The 18,512-nt window shown below is 39.8% G+C and overlaps 1 protein-coding gene and 1 long non-coding RNA gene across 51 annotated transcripts in view; one reads left to right on the forward strand and one right to left on the reverse strand.

Annotated features, from left to right (window-relative positions):
• Nucleotides 1–18,512, reverse strand: part of LOC116670945 (ankyrin-3) — a 152,702-nt gene that overhangs the window by 29,768 nt on the left and 104,422 nt on the right. For 30 of the 50 annotated variants that reach the window (XM_032501675.1, XM_032501672.1, XM_032501676.1 and 27 more), the window contains 11 exons: nucleotides 16,064–16,166; nucleotides 14,801–14,845; nucleotides 13,774–13,880; nucleotides 11,943–11,975; nucleotides 9,507–9,731; nucleotides 5,817–5,971; nucleotides 5,307–5,518; nucleotides 4,952–5,159; nucleotides 1,992–2,088; nucleotides 1,658–1,886; nucleotides 546–671 (listed from right to left, as the gene is read on the reverse strand). In XM_032501675.1, coding sequence (XP_032357566.1) covers nucleotides 546–671; nucleotides 1,658–1,886; nucleotides 1,992–2,088; nucleotides 4,952–5,159; nucleotides 5,307–5,518; nucleotides 5,817–5,971; nucleotides 9,507–9,731; nucleotides 11,943–11,975; nucleotides 13,774–13,880; nucleotides 14,801–14,845; nucleotides 16,064–16,166 — 1,540 coding nt within the window. The remainder of the gene's footprint in view (nucleotides 1–545; nucleotides 672–1,657; nucleotides 1,887–1,991; nucleotides 2,089–4,951; nucleotides 5,160–5,306; nucleotides 5,519–5,816; nucleotides 5,972–9,506; nucleotides 9,732–11,942; nucleotides 11,976–13,773; nucleotides 13,881–14,800; nucleotides 14,846–16,063; nucleotides 16,167–18,512) is intronic. The other 20 variants (XM_032501700.1, XM_032501693.1, XM_032501686.1 and 17 more) reach the window with 5 other exon arrangements.
• The window catches only part of LOC116670977 (uncharacterized), a 27,648-nt gene continuing 16,329 nt past the window's right edge, over nucleotides 7,194–18,512 (forward strand). The window contains exons 1-2 of the long non-coding RNA XR_004327164.1: nucleotides 7,194–7,205; nucleotides 18,473–18,479. This is a non-coding gene — a long non-coding RNA (uncharacterized LOC116670977). The remainder of the gene's footprint in view (nucleotides 7,206–18,472; nucleotides 18,480–18,512) is intronic.

Raw genomic sequence — 18,512 nt, forward strand, 5'->3', positions numbered from 1 at the left:
ACCGTACTCTGTGATGTTATCAGAATCAGAAATACTTTATTGATCCCCAAAGGGAAACGTATTTATTAATTTATTTACTTACAGAAACCCAACAATTCCTACCAATTCCCTGTAGTGTTAAACATATGGTGACCGGCTCCTGTAGTTCTAATTAGTTGTGTTGGAATAAAGCTTTGCCTGATGTAGTACACGCAGACACAATCGTTTTCACCAAACAATGCAAGAGGATTGATTATGGAGAACACGGGGTTAATGGGTCGATCAATGACATGAAAAAAAGGAACTAGGTTATCCCCTGTGGACTGGGATCACTGCATTTAAACTAGTGTGGGTAAGAGTAGGGCAGCTAATGGGGAATAGAGCTAAAACAATCTTAAATTAGCATTTTCTCCAGCATTATGTCCTGTGCCCTTTTGTACTATGGTATGACAATTTCTGTGTAATTTTAGTAACTTTTAGTCATGTTGATTTATAGATCTTGCAAATCCAGTCTGAGAAGGAGGTTGTTGTAGGCAATGGAGATGATGATAGAGTGTATACAGTACCTTGACACAGAAGGGCAAACGGTTCTCCTTGAAGGCGTAGAAGTTAAGAACTAACTGCTGTCCACCTTTAGTCAGAGGAGCCAAGTTTCCATAGCAGTCCACATAGATGGGCCTGCCCTCCAGAACCTGAGAGAGCACATCGCAGAGGTAAGAATGACACATGGAACAACTACATGCATCATTCTTGTTGCATATTCTTCAAAAGTGTTCATAATAAGGTTTGGAAGTAGCCCACAGCTGCTTGTAACCTTCAAGAGCACTCAGCACAAACACTTACTGATCTTTCAACTTCCTGTTTCTTTCCTCAGTACTGCGGGAGTATTTGCACTACTTCCTGTTGCCGTCATAGTAAAGTTACAGATTCATGATATAAGCTTCATGTACTTCTGCTATAATTTTTTTATCATCATCAGTTTTAAGCATATTCACAAGTGACACCGTCGCTGTGTGACTAACCTAAACTGCAAAAACTAAGCAATCGACCAAAAGATTGCTTTACAACCAATGTTTTACCTGACAGTTGAATCAAGTTAAGTTACTTTTTACAATCCATGGACACACTATGCTTGTTACACACACACACACAAACAGGGAAGCGCAGCAGCACACACACATGCAAAAGATTAAAAATAAAAACATTATGGTGCAAATCCGCCATCATAACAGCAATGCGCCAAGGTACAAACGCGCCTGGCTTTTAAAGGGAATGGTAGATGACACTCTGATTGGTTTATTACATGTAACGCCCCAAACACACCTTTGATAAATGAAGACATTAAGTACAACCATTTTGAACCATTCGCCCAGCACACGGACCCTTTTTTCCACCGTCACACTAGCAAAAGTGGATTTGGACACGCCCTAAACGCACCATCGCCAGGCGCTTCACACCATGCGCTTAGATCGTTAAAATAGGGTCCCTAACCACATGATATAATTTTATTGGAATAGCTTTCACACATAGGATGGAAAACATTTGCTCAATAGTGCAGGAATTTGGTAATAAAAAATAAATAGTTACATTTTAAGGTGCTTAATTTGGGATTATGCTCCAATATTCCTGTCCTTCTGTCTGTAATAGAATATATCATAACCAACCGATAAGTGTGTACCTCTATGTCTTTGCTCCTGGCCACCTCCTCAAAGTTCTCCTGCTGCTCTAGGGTCTTATCCACCTTGTCGTCCGTCATACAGAAGCACCTGAGACTGGACTCCACTGGGTCATTCGTCTTTGCAAACACCACAAATTTGGCCATGTAGGGCACACAGATGAGCTCCCTGTACAGCTGCATGGCCAAGCCCACTGTCTCTGGGATCTGGTGGCAGTCCGCTAACCAGAACCTGCACGGACGACAAATAAAATGATGAACATTTCAGATACAGAGATGAATATAACAGATTCAGAATAACCACAGTGTAAGACCTGCGTGCATGTGAGTGTCTCACCTGGCTGAGACATTAGTGGTGAAAGAGACACAGTCATTGATGAAGGTGAGGGGAGTTGTGCCAGTGATGTCTTCCCACTGTGCTGGGGACGTACCACCTGGTAGACAGTCATTTGTTTAATAAAAAAAGAAAAAGAAATCAATTTCAGTTTATCAACAATCAATCAATTACAAGTTCAACAGGCTTGAAACAGGTTTAATGTCCTGTGTGTCTGTCGACGATGCACCTGTAACCCAGTCAAGGAAAGGGTTAACAGAAAGTTAATAGCCCTTGGCTATCTAATCTGTCAGATGGAGAGCAGGAGTGCAGTTGTGAAGTGTAATGTTGGTAGTCCCCAGAGCAGAAGTTGGTCATTTCAGGGCGCAGATTAGAACCCATATTGAAACGTATATGAAATGCAACTGAAATTGCTGAATGTTAGAACACTGTGTCAAATTGGGTTTTTATTACTGGGACTTATAAAATGTCAGGTTTATTTCCATCATAGTGTTAATAGTGTCAAAAAAACGTTAGCTGATGTTGTTGTTCAGTTGATGATCCAGCGATTATTGGCTAATTAAATTACTGCTGTACGTAGGGGCTGAGCCCCCCTGAAGGTCTGATTCTAAAATGTCCCCCTGATATACAGAGAACATGGCGTGACATTTTAAAACAGACACTTGACAGAAGTTACAATTTCTTTTGAAAAGCTATTCTAATTTAGATAAGATAGTACTTTACTTATCCTGGGGGAAATTGTTGTTCAGCAGTTGCAGTACAAAGTAGGGAAGAGTGCAAATAAAAAGAATCCAAATAAAACAAAATATGAACATTATTATCAATAAGGTGCAAAAACCAGTGTATACAATGGCAGCAATGTCAACAAGTTAAAGGTGTCGTGTCATAAACATAAACTGGTTAAAAGTAGCCCTACATCTATTATTGGTATATACAGTGGGTACGGAAAGTATTCAGACCCCTTTAAATTTTTCACTCTTTGTTGCATTGGCAGCCTTTTTCCAAAAATCAAAAAAGTCATTTTATTCAGTAATGTACACTCAGCAACCCATCTTGACAGAAAAAAACAGAAATTTAGAAATTTTTGCATATTTATTAAAACAAAAACTGAAATATCACATGGTCATAAGTATTCAGACCCTTTGTTCAGTATTTAGTAGAAGCACCCTTTGATCTAATACAGCCATGAGTCGTTTTGGGAAAGATGCAACAAGTTTTCACATCTGGATTTGGGTATCCTCTGCCCCCTCCTTGCAGATCTCTCCAGTTCTGTCAGGTTGGATGGTAAACGTTGGTGGACAGTCATTTTAGGTTCTCAGAGATGCTCAATTGGTTTAAGTCAGGGCTCTGGCTGGGCCATTCAAGAACAGCCACGGAGTGTTGTTGTGAAGCCACTCCTTCGTTATTTTAGCGGTGTGCTTAGGGTCATTGTCTTGTGGAAGGTAAACCTTCGGCCCAGTCTGAGGGCAGAGCACTCTGGAAAAGGTTTGCTCCAGGATATCCCTGTACTTGGCGCCATTCATCTTTCCCGATTGAACCGTCGTCCTGTCCCTGCAGCTGAAAAACACCCCCACAGCATGATGCTGCCACCACCAGCTTCACTGTTGAGACTGTATTGGACAGGTGATGAGCAGTGCCTGGTTTTCTCCACACATACCGCTTAGAATTAAGGCCAAAAAGTTCTATCTTGGTCTCATCAGACCAGAGGATTTTATTTATCACCATCTTGGAGTCTTCAGGTGTTTTTTAGCAAACTCCATGCGGCTTCATGTGTCTTGCACTGAGGAGAGGCTTCCGTCGGGCACTCTGCCATAAAGCCCCGACTGGTGGATTGCTGCAGTGATGGTTGACTTACTACAACTTTCTCCCATCTCCCGACTGCATCTCTGGAGCTCAGCCACAGTGACCCTTGGGGTCTTCTTTGCCTCTCTCACCAAGGCTCTTCCCCCGATAGCTCAGTTTGGGGCCGGACGGCCAGCTCTAGGAAGGGTTCGGTCGTCCCAAACGTCTTCATTTGAGGATTATGGAGGCCACTGTGCTCTTAGGAACCTTAAGTGCAGCAGAAATTTTTTTGTAACCTTGACCAGATCTGTGCCTTGCACACTTCTGTCTCTGAGCTCTTCAGGCAGTTCCTTTGACCCATGATTGTCATTTGCTCTGACATGCACTGTAAGCTGTAAGGTCTTATTAGAAGGTGTGTGGCTTCCAATCAGTCCAATCAGTATAATCAAACACAGCTGGACTCCAATGAAGGTGTAGAACCATCTCAAGGATGATCAGAAGAAATAGACAGCACCTGAGTTACATATGAGGGTCACGGCAAAGGGTCTGAATACTTATGACCATGTGAATTCAGTTTTCTTTTTTAATAAATTGCAAAAATTTCTACATTCGTTTTCGTCCAAGATGGGGTGGGAGTGTACATTACTGAGAAATAAATGAATTTTTGATTTTTGGAAATGGCTGCAATGAAAACAAAGAGTGAAAAATTTAAAGGGGTCTGAATACTTTCCGTACCCACTGTATATTATAGGTTGAATAATAAGTATTGTTATATAAATATTAGATTAGTTCAATGTTATGACTTTTTAAGTAATATGCTTTAATGATAATTTGTCAGATGCTTTTAAAAGTTAAATTAACAAATTAAGAATTATTCAAATTACATGTACTCTCTTAATTTACACACTGCTTACTGCCCAGACACCACAAAACTGTTATGAAGTATGACATATGCATGTATATATCACACTTTAAACACATATAGTGCATTTAGATTGTCGCAAGGTATCTTCTTGCCCATCACAAACCATTGTCTAACCCCAATCCTTAACCTTAATTTAATAACCTTAACGAAAGACGAGCCAAAATAACGTTTGTTTTTGAAAGATTTCTCACTCTCAAGGTGAGGAACTGGAACTGGTCCTCACAAAGATAGCGTTACAGAACCATCACACACATACCTGTAATGCTACAGAGAAGGCGGAGACATGGAGTACAGTCTCCTTTGTAGCCGTTTGTAAGACCCTCCCCTGAGAGGGGCGGGACTGGGATTGTCATGGTGATGGGCTTGTGGAACTTCCTTCTTCTGGGCTCCACGGTAACGATGGGGCTGAAGGTTGCTCGGTTACCAAGGATTTTCTTCACAGTCTCATCGGGCACCGGCTGGGCCTGGGACAGAAGAGATCAGTGATGTGAAGTTAATGTGTGTGTAGGTTTGTGTACCTACATGTATATTTGTTTGTGTGTTTTTTCTATCTGCCACTGTGGTCCCAATTCTTTATGAATCAGACAGATCCTGCATAGCTCCAGACTCACCTGGAGTCCAACTTTGATCTTCTTGGTTAGCGCCCCCTCAGGGAAGGAAGCCTGAACCAACGGGATGCTCCGGCTGCACAGAGTCCCGCCCTCTGGTCCCATTTGATTAGTCTCCTGCCTGATTCGAGACACAACAGCAAAGTACTGTGGGAAGTCCTTGGTGATGATGCGGCAGATTCTCTTCTTCTCCAGCTCCTCAGGACTGTCCAGTTCTGCAGGGATGGGAAAGACAGAAATGATAACCAATCACACGTAAATGATAAATAATGTTTGTTTTTCTAAACCTACAGAAAAGGCTTAGTTTGTATTGTTACTAGCACCAGGTATGTTAATTATCTGTATCTGCTTTACTGGTCTTGTAATTACGTAACTTGGGTTCATAAAAAAAAAAGAAAAAACACCTAAGACATACTTTTACTTGATGGATCCAACCTTGCCTGGGCGCCACTATAAGACAAAGTTTGGACTAAAATAATTAAAGTAAAAAAGTCTAAATGCTGTGTGCTTCACCTTCATCCATCCCACTGAGCAGCTGACTGAGGCCATCGCTCTTATAGTCGTACAGATGCTCCTTCCAGCTTTCTCCGTTCTCGCTGCGCAGCAGGATCAGCTCTCTCTCTTGGCCCCGCATCGAGCCAAAATGAGGAATCTCCACTATCACGGGCCTGGTAAGGTACATGTCATGAAAGTATGGTTTAATTAATCATGTCTTATTAATTTAAGACTGAAATGGCAGATAATGTGTAAACCAAGAAAAATAGAGGTTACAATGATAGTAATTTTGTGAACATCCATAGTCCCAATAAAAACCAATACAAAATTACATCTGAATAAAAAATAATGGACAACATATCATACAGCTTCTCTTTAAGCATAGACAGGGTTTAACATTGAAAAGTAGCATTTATTTGCACTAGTTTGTTAATTCCACAACTAAAGTGAAATAGAAACATTGAAGGACATTGGCGTCAAACACATACTGTACAGGTATAAATGAACTTTCGGTTCTGTTGATGACAGTGTTGCTTCATAATGATAGCTGTGGCTGCAGTTAGATGGGACATTCACAGTGCATGTCAAGGCTTGGCATGGCACGGCATGGCTTGACAAGAAACACATGAAATGGAATGAGGAGTGAGGGGAGAAAGCTGCACAGCCCTTATTCAAACAAGGCATGATAGCAACACAAGAGAGGAGGATGACTCTACTCTATTCTGAGGACCACTTTCCCCTCAGAGTAGAGAGTACAAAAGAACAGACAGAGAGGAACTACATTCATTAATCCGCCTAAAGACCAGCTCTAAAACACTGTCACAAAATGTCTTAAAAGTACTATTTTCTTAATTTGCGTCTTACTATGAGTGCTAGAACCTAAACTACATAAATGCAAAATGTACAGTTTCCTGCCAAAATTCATGACGAATTCAGGTTGTAGGAGGAAGTGGACAAGCTGCGCTTGATGCATTGGCCGCTCACTTGTAAACACATCTACAAAACTGTAATCTATGTAAAGGATTTCACTTTTTAAGCAAGTTTGCATGCAAACTGTCAAGGGCAACTGGTTATATGTTGAAAATATTGTCTTTAAAAGCCAAAATAAAGATGATGAACAAAACCATTCAAGAATTTTACGTCAAGTTTTAACAGACTTTTTAATGATATGCTTAAGTGTATTTATTTAAAACCTTTCTGTTATGTTCTGTTATCTGCTGCTCCAACAATGAACTTTAAAAAAAGATGTTTCTGCTAAATGAATTAAATCAATTTAGACTTCATGTTTCGATCGCACTCTAAGCCCACTGAAGACCGAGCAGGAAAAGCCGATGACTGAGCGGTTTGTGGCGCTCAACATCATGCTCTCCACGTTTCCTGTATGAAATTTCCCTTTAAAAGTATTGTGTTTCTGACTTATAATAAATTATTCTTTGGTTTACAATGCAACTAATCATAACGTGTGATTTCTTAAACCATAAGATAAGATTAAAAAAACGACTTTGTACCGTTTGCTGATGTTGTCATTAAGACACCACTTTAATTGTTGCTTATTCAGTCATGAATGAATATATAATATAACTATTTTGTGGAAAAATAGTTTCATAGGTGCTTAAAATCTCAACATTTTTTAAATGAAGAAAACTTGAATTAAAAGCCTGTACAAATACAATCAATATTGTAACATGACAAACCACAAAAAGTAGCATACTTGTCAAGTTTTTACAGTTTGGATCAGTACAACTCTTTTCTAAAAATGTTTTTGAAAATTAATTACACGAAAATATTGAGGGATGACATAAAACTGATCTTAAAAGGTGAAGTAAAGTAACAGCGACCATGGGATGCAGGATGATGCTCGGCTTGAGGAGGAAAAGGCTCATGCCCAACAAGCGCAGTCCAGTCCAAACAGCCAATCAAAACCTTTACTTTCAGTGACATCAGAAGCCCACTGAAAGCTTCTGAAATAAAAAGAAATACTCTAAATGGTCTCTAAATGAAAGTGGCTGGAAAGTAATCATAATGGATTGAAAGCTATATGTTGTAGTTTTAGGAAGAACATCTCAAATGTAAAAGCCATGCTGTATTATTAACTCTCCCTGGGATGTTGATGAGGGTAAAACAAATCCACGTTGCCGTGGTGAACCATCATCAAACTACCTTTAAATATAAGTAGAATCTCACTGTAGTGTCCTCCCTTTAAAAGTTTCAGGATGTCTTGATTTCTTCCCAAAACTACATCGTAACCATGTAATAGTAATGCTGTGTCCTAAGAAATCAACAGAGATGGGTAAAATAATCATGTCCATCAGCATGAATCAGCCTCAGCCATGTCGCTTCCTCGGAGGAGGTGGGAGGTACGGGAGGGAGAGGAGCAGGGAGAGGGGATGCTATTTGGTTCCTACCCAACAAATCTAGTTCCTCTGGGTCCCAGCTGTAGCACTGGACTAACCAGGCTCTCGCCTTCATTAAGGGCTGGCAGCTTTCTGGGAAGATGTAGTTTACTGTGTCCGCAAGATAATGAAACACACACGCACACCCACGTACATACACAAAACACACACTTGCAAAGTCAGTACGCGCACACTACTGACTTTTTGTCGTTGTTGTCCAGTAGTCATTACTGACACCAGTAAAGGCAACTACTTACACACAAAATCAGGTTCTCGTTACACACACACAGTGTACCGGTTACATCTAATGCTGACGAACTTATCTGCTCAATAATAATCAGTCATCGTATTATTACGTAAGTATTCAGTATCTGAAGTATCCAGATTAGGCCTGCACGATAGCATAAAATCTGACATTGCAATATTTTTCCCCCCGCGATATATATTGCGATATAGAAAAGTAATTTTTAAAAGATTACATAAATAGCTCTATTTGGAAATTATAAATCATTCTCAACTACCGCGATCATGTAGGAACTACCCTGATTATGTAGGGGAGTGCATCGACATAGAAGAAAAAAATGAAAAAGGATCTTTTCTATACCTGTAGGCCAGTAAGCCTATAATCAGAGGGGAGATATATTTGCTAATAATATGTTAGATTCATGTTGAGAATTTTGAATTTTTGAAAAAAACTTAAAAATACAACACATCACAAACGCCCCCCCCCCCCCCCCCCCCCCCCCCCCCATGCTCTAGAGTAACAGATGTTTGTCTTAAAGCTGTACTCAAATTCAGAACCATCTTTATTAAACATGCAGACATATATGTGTTGCATTTTGTTTTGTTGTATTTACACTGTAATTTACTACACTAAACTGGTAATTAAAACCTTTGCATTCAGTTGAGCCAAATGTATCTTTTCCGTTGGTTTTGACACACTTCCTAACATAGACATAGAACTTTCCTGTACTGTATATAAAACAAAAACATGTGCACATATTACCTCACAATCTACACGTTTACATCTGTTATTGATGTTGCCTTTACGCTGCCAAACTGGACTTAATGCTTGAGGGTGAGCACACTGCAAGAATTACACTTTAACAGCAAATTAAACAGCAGGTGTTCCACCTAAACGTGCACAATCACTCATTCACACTTTTAAATAAACGCAGATGGCTGGAAATGGCGATGGCAAGAAGTGCAAGGAAGGTGATGTCAAGTCACCGAACAAAAGTGTAGATAAAAAAGCAATTAAGCAAACAGCAACCATATTGGCGAGGTTTAAAAACAAACAAACATTAAGTCTTACCCGAGGAACTGAGCTCCTGCCGGGCCGACCTCAACCAGTCGGCTGGCCAGGCCTTCTCCTTCCACCATGGGAGGAGGCGACGCCAGTTTGTGTCTCTTGACCAGTCGACAGGTGATCCTGGTGGGCGCTGTGCACTTTCTGGGGGGGATGATGATGCGCATGCCGTTGTGACGACTTCCTCTCATGGAGCCGCCCCTGGCGTCGACCATGAAGCTGACCAAGAACCTGACAGAGAACAAAAAAGAGGAAGAAAAAGAGAGGAGAGGAGGAAGAGACAAAGAGTGATAGGAGACACAGAGAGAGAAAGAGTGAAGCCGAGCGTGCAAAGACAAAAGTTTAAAAAAAAAAGAGTGGCATGTTGGGAGAAACAGAGATAACCAGTGAGAGAAGATATAGAAAAGGAATGGAATACAAAGTAAAATACACATCAATTTAACAGCAGTTTTGATGGAGAGAGAGGCGCTGTAGTTGAGGTGAGGCCCATCTCATGCTGTGATCTTCAAAACACACACAGAGTAAGTGTGAACAAAGGAGAAGAGAGATAAAGACATGTGCAGAGTTTTCTGTGTTGGCTATGGCTGCGCTTTAACAAAAATTGATTGGTGATTACTATTAGAAAAACAACACCAACTTCATCAAGTACGTTGCTAAAGACATTATCAGAAAATGAATATTCTTCAGTGAATGCTATTTAGTGTGGACAAATTAGCCAAGATGCCAACACAGGAGCCTCCAGTGTAACCGTAAGTGTTTTATCCATATTAGAAAGGTGGTGTAGTTCTGTGTGTCACTCATTTTAACTCAAAGAAAGAAATCACACACACACACACACACACACACATACACACACACACACACACAAAGATCCACTCCATGCAATTTGGTAAATGAGATGTCATGTTAGTGTTTATGCTTTTAAACAAATGGTGTGAATATAATTGTAATTTTGCATTAATGAAACCTTTGAAAAGTATGATTAAAGGTATATTTTGGATAAGTGATTAGTGTATTAGCTGCAGTAGGTGGCGGTTGGCACATTCCCAGTTTGGAGAATCAGACAGGAGTACTTGCTGGACGGGGTCAGCGGCAAAACGTATTTTAGACACGTAAAAAAAGTCAGTATCAGTTTAAGTGCATGCTATATTAGAATATTTTCACTGCATTACCTTGCACCATGGTAAGGAACTAACAAATCTAGCAAACCAGCTAAGAAACCTGTCTTTGGAGTCTGGCGGCTTTGAAAAGCGCATCGATGAATACAACGGCTTCAGTCCCCTATTTGAAGGGGTCGATGTAAAGCAGTGGAATTGTTCAAAATATAGCGTATACCTATAAAGATGTTTAGGGTGTCTAAAACCCGTTTAGCTGCTCCCCCTGTCCAGCAGGACATTGCTTAAGGTCCGTGTCGGTATTCCAGTCTGCTTCTCCAAACTGGAAAGTGCCGAACGTCATCTACTGTAGCTAACACACTACTACAAACTACTATTTCTAGTCACTGTTACATTATATTTTGTTGTTACTCTTATTGCCACTATTCATTACACCCCTAACCGGCCCCTACCCAGAGCCTGGGTCTGTTGTCTGTTGTTGGGTTCTTGTAAATTATAGAGTGAGACCTACTAGACCTACTCTATCTGTAAAGGGTCTCTTGTTATGAATTGATACTATAAATAAAATTTAATTGAACTATGGAGATTATAGACCCTCATGTAACCTCACTTCATGATATCTGAACTATCCCTTTAAGTCTGTGAATGTAAAGATTCACTCACAGACTATACATTGACTAACACACATGGTATCTGGGGTTGACAGTGTATTGCAAGCCTGGGGGGGGGGGGTTATAAAGTATTTTTAAGACTAGTAAAAGTGAGGCGGCTTGGTTGGAACATTAGACGTAGCCATATTTTTCAATATCTAGTTAGCTTTTAGCACTCACTTAATGTAGAGCCCTATGAAATCTGTATTAAAGCTTTTTTAAATTCTCAATTTTGCGATTCTGTCCAGGATTCTGACCAGGAAACTGTAGGACTCTACATTAATGCTGCCATCAGTATCAGTATATATATATCAATCTCGAATAGGACTGTATTCAACTGATTCAACTGATTAATTACTGCTTGACCTTAATCTATTTTAACTGATCGACTGTCAAAGAGTTGGGAAATGTAAAAACATTCAGATCCCGCTGTACAAAGTCTGCCAGGTTTTGTAACGCAAAATCATTCCGATCAGTTAAGAGACTCACAAAGATTTCTCATGAACAAAAGACACAAGGGCAAAAGAATCCAAATCTGACACAACACAGTACATGTGTGAGGAGAGCAAACACAGATGTTATGAGAGAACAGAGAGGGGAGGGTGGGATGTCACCGAAAAAAAACAAAACCAGGTAGTGGTGGTGATGAAAGAGAGCAACCAATCACAGTCAATCACCTGCTGTCGTACTGCGGGAGCGGAGAGGAAAAACTGCAGGATGGACGACAAAGCAACGCAGGAGTGACAGGTAAACAACAGAGCTTTGGCATTGGAAATACCACTGAGAAGACAATTACCAAGGAGTCCTTTAAAAGGAAGAGTGCAACATTTTGGGAAATTTGCTTAATTGCTTTCTGATGGAGAGCTAAGCTTGATTTATAGTTCTGCGAAGGCTCCATGCAGAGCTTTCAGCTGGCGTATATATATATATATATATATATATATATATATATATATTTTTTTTTATAAGCCATAAACAGCCCATCTATTTATACTTTCTGTACAGATAACCGTCTATACTCCTTATCAGTCACTGTGGACATGTAATCTGGAAAACCTGTATTTATCTAACTATACACTGTGTACAGAATTAAACTCTATGGTCTACATAACTGCACAGAATACTGTACTCAACCTGCACTTTGGTATTTAACGCTTCTTTTGCACTTCTGGTTGGATGTCAACTGCATTTCACTGGATCTGTACCTGTACTCTGCTAAATGACAATAAAGTTGAATCTTATCTTATTTATTTTACTTGTTGGTGTGTGCGTCGAGCTGGCATGTGTGTGTGGGGAGTGTGTGACAGAGCGAGGGAGAAACTAAGAGTGACGGTGATTAGTTTCAGAGCGAGTAGTGACACTAGAGGCATAATGAGAGAAACAAAGTGTCTCCCCGGTTCTTTCTGACCACGGTGGGAGATCTGTAGCAGGAGAAGTTAACCCTCTCCTTCATTTCATGTTGTGGCCGAGCGACGTGCGTGGCCAAGACGTGTAGTTACATTTTTCAAGGGGTACAAGTCAGGCTACAGCGTATGGTCTGGCGTAGGTTTGTGTTCCTACGTATGTAGCAACGGCGTAGATTTTACGCATAGGTATGAATCAAGCTTTGTGGAGATTAATACCATATCATGTCTGTCCGTTAAATATAAGGCTACAGCTAGAAGCTGGTTAGCTTTGCAGTTTGTAAGACTTAGAGGTGCCGGTAGGCGGATTCTAGCAAAGCTACAGCTCTGTTTCCCCTCCCCCGTTTTCATCTACTGGCTGGGTCATCCCTATGTTCACAGGGTCCTCATTGTAAGAGATTGGTGAGGGTTATCTTTGCAGTTCCAAAGTCAAGAAAACTGTCAGTCTGCAAATATAGGGCCATAGGTTTAAAGGAGTATAGCATCAGCAAGCTATAAACTGTTGATTACAACATAGCTGACACAGGAAAACATACACTGAACATTTGACCTAGGGGAAAAAACATTGAGAACATTAAACCCTTTGAAAGGGCTCCTTAATGTGTCATATTAAGAGGATATTTAGGTGGGGAATATAGGACCATGTTGGAATAGATTCACTCAAAGCAAGTTAGCGTATTTCCGAAAATGTCAAACTTTTATTTACATTACAGCTCGTTCATTTCCACAGTTACAGAAGGTGAATCCCAGGTGGATCTGCTGCTGCGAGGCCAATCATTTACCTGGCCTTTAAGATCAGCTGGTGAGATTCTTGGATTTGGTTAAACAGTATGACTGAGTATATTTGTTTGGTACTGTGTTATTGTACAGTTTGTACATAAATGTGTGACGTGTAACTTTTGCTAACAGATCAGCGTTTACAATCAAGAACAGACAACCAGAGAGGGTGAAGAGGAACAGCTGCAGGTACAATAGGAGCATTTTTTCTCGAAAAGAAAGAAAATGAGCAAGGAAGACAGACAGAAAATATAGATACAGGTACGTGGAAACAAAAATATGCCCGTGTCTTGTATCCTTTTCTACCCACTCATCCTTTCAAACGTACCCAGAGTGTATTGGCGAGGAGACCAGGTTGACATTGTCCAGTGCGTCTGCAGTCCAGCTGTATCTCCTCAGAGAGTCGTTGTCACAGTCCTTAGCCACCGCCAAATGCTGTGGAGGCAACAACAAGCTGATTGCATGTACACAATAAGTAGAGAAATAATGACGTGTAAGAAATGGCAGCTTTTGTCATGAAGCCATGCATTTAAATAACCAGGAAAAAGAGGGGAAAAAATGAGTGAGTTGATGAAGTCTAAACTCATAAATTCAGTGTCCTATAGGAATCTCATTTAAACAAGAAAACCTTCTAACATCCGACTATAAAAAAAGTTTAGTAATTTCCTTAACAAAGGGGTCGTGATGTAACAAGACGACAAGCCAGTTCCTCTACAGCTTATTTCAAAAAGACAGCTCCTCCGGGGAAGGAGGACATCCCTACTAGCACCACTAGCAGGAGTCATCAAATGATTTCTACACATGGGAGACTATGACAGGTGTTATTAAAGTGTAAGATTTTTTTTTTTCAACCTTCAGATTGTTCTGGCTGCATCTCAAAGGCTTTTTTTCTTCAGTTTTATAGCATTTGAGAAAAATAGTTTGAATGGTTTCAAAACAATTCCCTTCATCTGATCTTAACTAGTAGTCAAAATAATTCATGCTTTCATGCACCACAAAAAATAGATATCATTTCATATTAATGAGGTTTATTGACCATAAATTCGTGTAAAAAAAGTCTACATTTTCAGTTTTGACCAGGGAGGACAACAAAGGATGCATGTTAATGAGAACAAAACAATCAAAAGATGAGGCGTCAGTCCCACAATCGAAAATGAAGGAGTCTAATTTTAATGTAGTGGTATTGTCTAATTATTTATCACCAAGACATGGACAAAGAATTGAGTAAATAATAAATATATACTGTACATGCTCTGATGATGGCATAACTGAACAGAAATACAATCGTATGCTGCATATGACAAATGGTGAAAAAGGTCTGAATGACATGTTCTCACATGCAGTTGAACATCTACCTTATTGTGTTGCTCTACTATGAAAGACCTTTCCTTACAGAGCATCTGGAGCAGCGTGAGGGGAAACAAGCTGGTATTTAGCAACTGTTACATTCACACATATAACCACGTAACTCTGGAGCACTCGTCAGACTACTGCATTGCGTGTCTCACTGTAGTAGCACTGTCTGTCACACATTTGCAGGCAAAACAATAGCATGCATATTAGAGAGTGTACAGACTCCTTCTGACAAAAGGTTCAAAGTTATGCGTCTCATAGCTTTCAAATTGAAAATGTTTCATTATATTAATTTCTCTGAGGCTTTTGTGGTCGAGCTTAAAGGGGCACGCCACTGATTTTAGATATGAAGCTTAATTTACTAATCATAGTTAGTATTACGCTACCTTAAAACAGTTGTATACTGTCTTCTGTGACTCTGGAGGAGCTGTCTACAATTTGAAAAAAATTAAATCAAAATTATAAGTTGGCTGCATGGAGCTTCAGAGAAATGGGCAACAAAGAGTTGCATTAGGGGAAGTGTAGGATACAATGTTTTGGACTAGTATGTCAGCCTCTGCTGCATCATTTTGACAATGCGTTTGGTTAGACTATCCTCCAACTGTTTGGAAGCGTAATACTATAAAACCTGGAGCACCAGTTTTGCATATTCTATTAAATAAAAATGTTTATTGTATAGTCCCCAAAATAAAGATTCATCAATCAATGTTTTGGTATCAGCAGTGCAACTCAAGTATTATTTGGCAATGATGCACATTTTCTAACAATACGCAGCACAGTTGAGCATGTCTTGTGCTTCCAATGCTGGGCACCAAACTGTTTCTAGCTAAAATATGTTTGATGAGGTTTTAGCCTGAGGTAAGAATCTGCTGACGTTAGGGTAAAAGAGGTGTGTTGTCTTTTGGCATGTTGGATATATTTGTTGGATATATTCTACAAGTTTCACCTGAATTCCAACTTTACTTTAAGATTATGCTGTACCCTTGATATAAGTGGGTCATCACGGTAATCCCTTTTAGATAACAGCACTAACCACTAATCTCATTCCTTATTTTTTCAGTAAAATGTTACAGGATTGGTCGTCTTTATGACAACACCAACTCAGGTGTAAGAGGATTGCTGGCTTTTGGCACAGCACCAAGACAGCTTTGACATAATCGGAGACAGGAACTCTCTCTCTGGTGAAGTTAATGACTAACTGAAAGAGAAAGAAATACAGAGACGGAAGCCAGCATAAGGACAAAAAAAAGACACAGAGTACGTACCATCTCCTTATTGGGGGCCAGCATCTCCTCTATCATCATGCTGTCCCGCGTGAACGAGCTCCGGTTCAGCGTGTGGGACCTATCAGAACTGAAGGAACGCAGGCTTGGTGTGGTTGCCGTAGTAGTCACGGATTACCAAGACAACCGTCACAATGATGGAGAGGGGAGGTGAGGAGGAGTTGGAAGGGGGGATGGGGGGGGGGGTATGAAAGTGAATAGAAAAAACAAACAAACACATTAAATGCATGCAGCTTCCAGGAACCTGACTTTATGTCGCCACTGACAACATCCACAAGGAAAAACAACGCTCCTGAGGAGCGATGCCAAGTGTTTTCAAGATAAAACCCAGAGCTGGAAAGAAGTGATCGGTGTGCGTGTGATACCTATGTGTCTGAGGCAACAACAAAACATCAACCTCTGTAGAAATCCAGATGCAAATACTGTTGTCAGTGCACCTCCGGAAAAAACAATAACTACAGTGTCTTCACCTTTTTGTGGCAGCTTTTTTTAGCCTCTTCAGTTTTAGCAACTAGGTTGTTCACAACATGCTAGCACACAATCGCCCTGAAAAGACTGAGGGAAGCAGAGTAGCTTATGAAAGATAAGCAGATTACAGTGTGATGGACAATGGACAAAGGGCTAGGACAGGAAGCTGGTATTGGCCAATTATTAGCTGCTGTCATTTTGTCTAATACTCACGCATGTTAATCAAAGATTTGACCTTTCTGTCCCAATACATTTGTCAGTGATGGTACGCTGTGATGTTGTTTGCTTCAGAGAGACTTTTATGAGGGAAAAAAGAGCATTCCTCAGCGATGACATGATGAATGTTTGCCTGCAATGTCTCAACCGCAATTACCACAGCGCTGTTTGCTCTACACAAGTAAACTGATGTGAACCAATTAGCCGGTGCTCGTGCAAGCTGCTCCGTAGCACAACACGGGAAAAACACACCTCTAATTCTGAGATGACAGAGCTATGGAAGCTGAGAAAGGCTGTGTTGCAACGCATATACACACACACACACATATATATATATAGTATATACTATATAGTGAAGTAATTATCTGGAAACAGGATTGTCGGGAAAACAAAAGATAGCGTTTTCGTGATAATGAGATAATAATCCTGTTACAAAGAAATCATTTTTATCATGTCATTCCAATCTGTCTTCTTCCATTAAGGTCAAGCCGAAACAGAGGAATGCATCTGCTATTCTGATTTTATAGTTAATTTAGAGAGAAAAAAGCAGATTCAATTATTATGGAAGCTTTAAGATGCTTCTCTTACACCTTCTCATGAACTAATATGAGTGCATTGTATTTAGTATTGGCAGGTCTATGTGGCTCTCTTCTGGATAACACTGAAATGCAAAGTTGTTTTCTATATTGTATTTGATTTTAACGGGGTATTTACATTCATTGAATTCATTCACTTCTTAAAGACAAAAAGCTAAATAATTGTTCTTTTAGCATATGTTTTTTCGTTTAATTTACAGCGCAGTAAATGCGTACATAACAAGGAAATACATATAATAATTTGATTAGTATTTCACTTTTTGGGGATTTAGGCATTTTAAATCGTCCATAAATTATCATAAGATAAATGGATAACAAAATAAGGCTCTTGACTTCTATGTAAAGAAAAAAATACATCATATGATGTTTAAAAGTAATAGTTGCGGAACAGAAGTATTTGTAAAGCATAACCACTAGATTACAAATTCAGGTTTGTAAGTAAAAATTAGTTAGCAGCAATAGATTCTATTAATTTCTAATATTTTAAAAAGATAACCTGTTGTTGGCAAAACAAAAAACTATCCAGCTGTTTGATTAACTTGTTTCTTTTCAAAGAAATATCTAGTAATTTCTATTATTCTATTTTCACTATTAATGTACATTTTTTTATATGAAATGTACATATCATTCTTAAGAATAACAATGCTTGACAACATACAGTACAGTGAGATTACAGTATTTTGCACTGTCTATTACATGACACTAAACTGATGAAGGCAAAAGCTAGAGTATTGCCTACAGAGTTATCAGTTCAGGTCCCTGGAAGCTCGATGAAGGAAAACTCCACACAGAAACCAAAATGATGCAAAGCTCCACCTTTGTGGCTAACCCACAAAGGCCCAAAGCATTGGTGAGACAGGAACCACAGTCAAACACAAAAGCAAGCACAACGGGCTATTCTCTCACAAGCAGGGAACACAGCAGAACTGTTCAACTGAAAGGTCGACGATCACACAAGTGAGCCCCAGTACATGACACAGTGCCGGATGTCAACGTACAAAAAGTGTTAGGAAAAACATAAAGAACTTGAGAAAAAAAATCATTAATTAGTTAGTAGTCAAACGTACACAGTAAATATGTATTACATTGGACCACAAAGTAGCGATTGGAGTCGGAGGGTGCCAGGGGAGGGAAAGGGGTGAAATGGGGGG

Source organism: Etheostoma spectabile, chromosome 21 (assembly GCF_008692095.1).
Source record: "Etheostoma spectabile isolate EspeVRDwgs_2016 chromosome 21, UIUC_Espe_1.0, whole genome shotgun sequence".
In the NCBI taxonomy this organism is placed as follows: Eukaryota; Metazoa; Chordata; class Actinopteri; order Perciformes; family Percidae; genus Etheostoma; species Etheostoma spectabile.